This window comes from Seriola lalandi, unplaced genomic scaffold, assembly GCF_002814215.2.
Source record: "Seriola lalandi dorsalis isolate HSWRI2012SDOR001 ecotype SW California unplaced genomic scaffold, Sedor1 jcf7180002033986, whole genome shotgun sequence".
Classification (NCBI taxonomy): Eukaryota; Metazoa; Chordata; class Actinopteri; order Carangiformes; family Carangidae; genus Seriola; species Seriola lalandi.
The window spans coordinates 408-3,391 of NW_019504589.1; the positions used below are offsets into that span (position 1 = coordinate 408).

General features: G+C 41.7%; 1 protein-coding gene across 1 annotated transcript; it reads left to right on the forward strand.

Moving 5' to 3' along the window:
* Positions 1–440: 440 nt before the first annotated feature.
* Positions 441–2,971, forward strand: LOC111646721 (ecto-NOX disulfide-thiol exchanger 2-like). The gene is made up of 2 exons (XM_023396290.2): positions 441–576; positions 2,066–2,971. The coding sequence occupies exons 1-2, from the start codon at positions 453–455 to the stop codon at positions 2,350–2,352; spliced, it is 411 nt and encodes a 136-aa protein (XP_023252058.2). The 5' UTR covers positions 441–452; the 3' UTR covers positions 2,353–2,971.
* The last annotated feature ends 13 nt before the right edge of the window (positions 2,972–2,984 follow it).

The following is a 2,984-nucleotide window of genomic DNA, read 5'->3' on the forward strand; positions in this document are numbered from 1 at the left end:
TCAGTGTACTCACAGTACACTGTATGTTGCCATAATTGTCAGAGTGAATGCACAAATGCATTCAGAATGGCAAGTGTAAGTACACAAAAACGTGAAATGAGACAAAATTTGTTAGTAAAAAGCTTCTTTTATCTTTAAAATTAGGTTCATTTACAAAGCTGTAGTATGCAAAGCACACTGTGAAAATGACATCAAACTGTCTGAGGATACAGATTAACTCACTTTAATTGGTAAGCTCCCTGCTGTCCCATCTGCTTCTCCCCATTATATTTGCTTATTCCCTTTTCCACCTCCTTCCATCTTTTTTTAGTTTTTAATTTTTTTACACTTTTGTCTGCCAAGGTTATCGTATCCGTTTGGGCTCCAGCACAGACAAAAAAGACACTGGTCGTCTTCACGTGGACTTCGCCCAGGCCAGAGACGACCTCTACGAGTGGGAGTGTCGCCAGCGAATGTTGGCCAGAGAGGAGAGGCACCGGCGCAAGATGGAGGAGGATCGCCTGCGGCCACCCTCCCCTCCTCCCATCGTCCACTACTCTGAGCACGAGTGCAGCCAACTGGGAGACAAGATCAAAGGTTGGTAGATATGGCGAAGTAAAACATGTACAGTGTATGTACTGCATGCAGGATGTGATGGCACAAACCGACATAAAGGAGAAAAGAAGTAAAACCTTGATACGCGGAAGAAAATTTGTTTTGTTTAATCATCCCAAGGGTGTTTTACGAGGATAGCACAAATTCAATTTGTCTCATTGTTAAAGAGCAAACTTAAATGGAACCACTCGTGGCACTACTGCACTTCATGCAAACGACAGATTAACAAGGCAGGGGATAAAGGAGAAGATCAGATATGTTATGTGTGCTTGCAGTGGGTTCCCAATGCAAGCCATGACATTACAGGAACAGTCTGGAACAAACTGACAAAGTAGTTCACTGATGTTCTAACAAATTCAGGGAATTTGTTTTCAAAAGACATTACACACAGGCTGTTAAACACAGGATATCAGTTTACTCTCCCCTCAGCACATACGACTCTCTTATCTTGTCCTTTCTCCTCTACTCTCTTCATGGCACTCTGTTCCTCTCAGTTCGCTCATTGTGTCCACTTTCTCTCCTCCACTCTACTTTGCGTCTCTTTCTGGCTGAATAAACTTGTTTCACTAATGAGCAGTGACACTTCCAGGTCTCAGTCACAGTTGCTTGATAACAAAATGGCTGTGACTTTCGGCCTCTCTACCATCTGTGCGTGTCTTTTTCAGCTCTTACTTCCCTGGCCCTGGTCTAAGGACCTAACATGGTGTCGTTTTAGCCATGGTTTGGTATCTGATCACTTTGGGCTGCTGTTGTGAAACATATCCCTGCTATTTGCTACAGATGTAGGTTTACTCTTTTCCTGAATCTTCCACCCAGAGGGAAAAAAGGGGTTTAGAATTTTTCAGTGCCAGTTTTATTCCTTTACTCTAAATCCAGTTACACCTTTTGATGACAAGAAGCTCACATAGGAACCACCTCTAAATGGGTTTCATACCTATTTTCTACTTCTTTCTTAATGTCCCTGAGGTGTCATTAAGGTAGATAATGTTGTTTTGTGTCATGCCACCACGCTGGCAATAACTGGGTTGTCTGTCTGTACATCCGTATGTCCCAGCTCAGTAACACCTTGAGAGAATTTCTTCAAATTTGGCACAAACATTCATTTGAACTCAAAGATGAACTGATTAGAATTTTGTGGTCAAAGGTAAAAAGTCAAGTGACCTCACAAGACACATTTTTGGCCAAATAAATAACTAACGTTACTTCTTCTGCTTACCAGTGTCCAATGCTGCCATATTAATTTAAATGTATCTGTATTCAGCTGTATATTATGTGAAATGCCTGTCACCTAGGCATTGCCTAATTTACATACTCATGGATTATGACTGAAATGTTCACTTTTATAAGGTTGTAATCGTTTTCAGCTCACCAACTGTTGCTTGCAATATCTGGGGCTGATTGAAGATTTCCTTTTACCGTCCTGAAAAGAGTCTGACTCCTTCCTTTCTCTGTCCACTCACCTCTCGGCCAGACGATGGCAAGTTTGCTGAAGCAGTGCGTGTGCTCCTGACCTGGCTGGAACGAGGTGAGGTCAACCGCAGGAACGCCAACAACTTCTACTCCATGATCCAGTCGTCCAACAGCCACATCCGCCGGCTAATGAGCGAGAAGAGTCAGCATGAGAAGGAGATGGAGGAGGCCAAAGAGAAGTTCAAGACTGCTCTGGCAGGCATACTGGCTCAATGTGAGTCTTACATCTTTGATCACACACACTGCAGACTTGGATGTATGATGCAATATATCCTGTTGATACCGTAAAGAATCTTTAAATGAGTCTAAAAATGAGTTCATGATCACACTGGGAGGGAAACTCATTTAAAGTTTGCCACTAGTAGCCTATACTCCTTGTCATGCAGTATATGTGCAGGAAGAGGATAAGAATGAGTCCAGTCCTTTCTTGGTAAAGTTTCAGGTTCGGTGTAAGTTTTTTTTTTTTAAATTTTAGGACCATACACATCACATTAACATATTATGAGTTACAGCACATTATACAGGTTGGCAAAGGCAAAATTGTTCCAGGAGCTCTGAAATCCTCTAAAAAGTAAGTATGATACTGTTCGCAGCCGCACATTAACTCTCATGATGCACAGAGCATGGGTGTACAGCACTGTAAACATCAAAGCAATACACGTTGTGGATATAAAGGTTTTTTAGATTATTAGCCTCATAGAAACCATCTTGTTTGGTGCTAATTTGTTGTTGGGAGGATGGCTAAAGGTAAGTTTATTTTCCTTCCTCACCATGGTATCCCTGGTATCACTCAAAACCACTAGGGATTCAGAGGTGTCCTGCTCCTTTTTCGTTACCTCCAAGATACAAAATATCTTAAAGATCAGAGGAATAAAAATCTATTGTTGTTAGCGTTGAAAGATAAAGAGAAAACTGGAGGT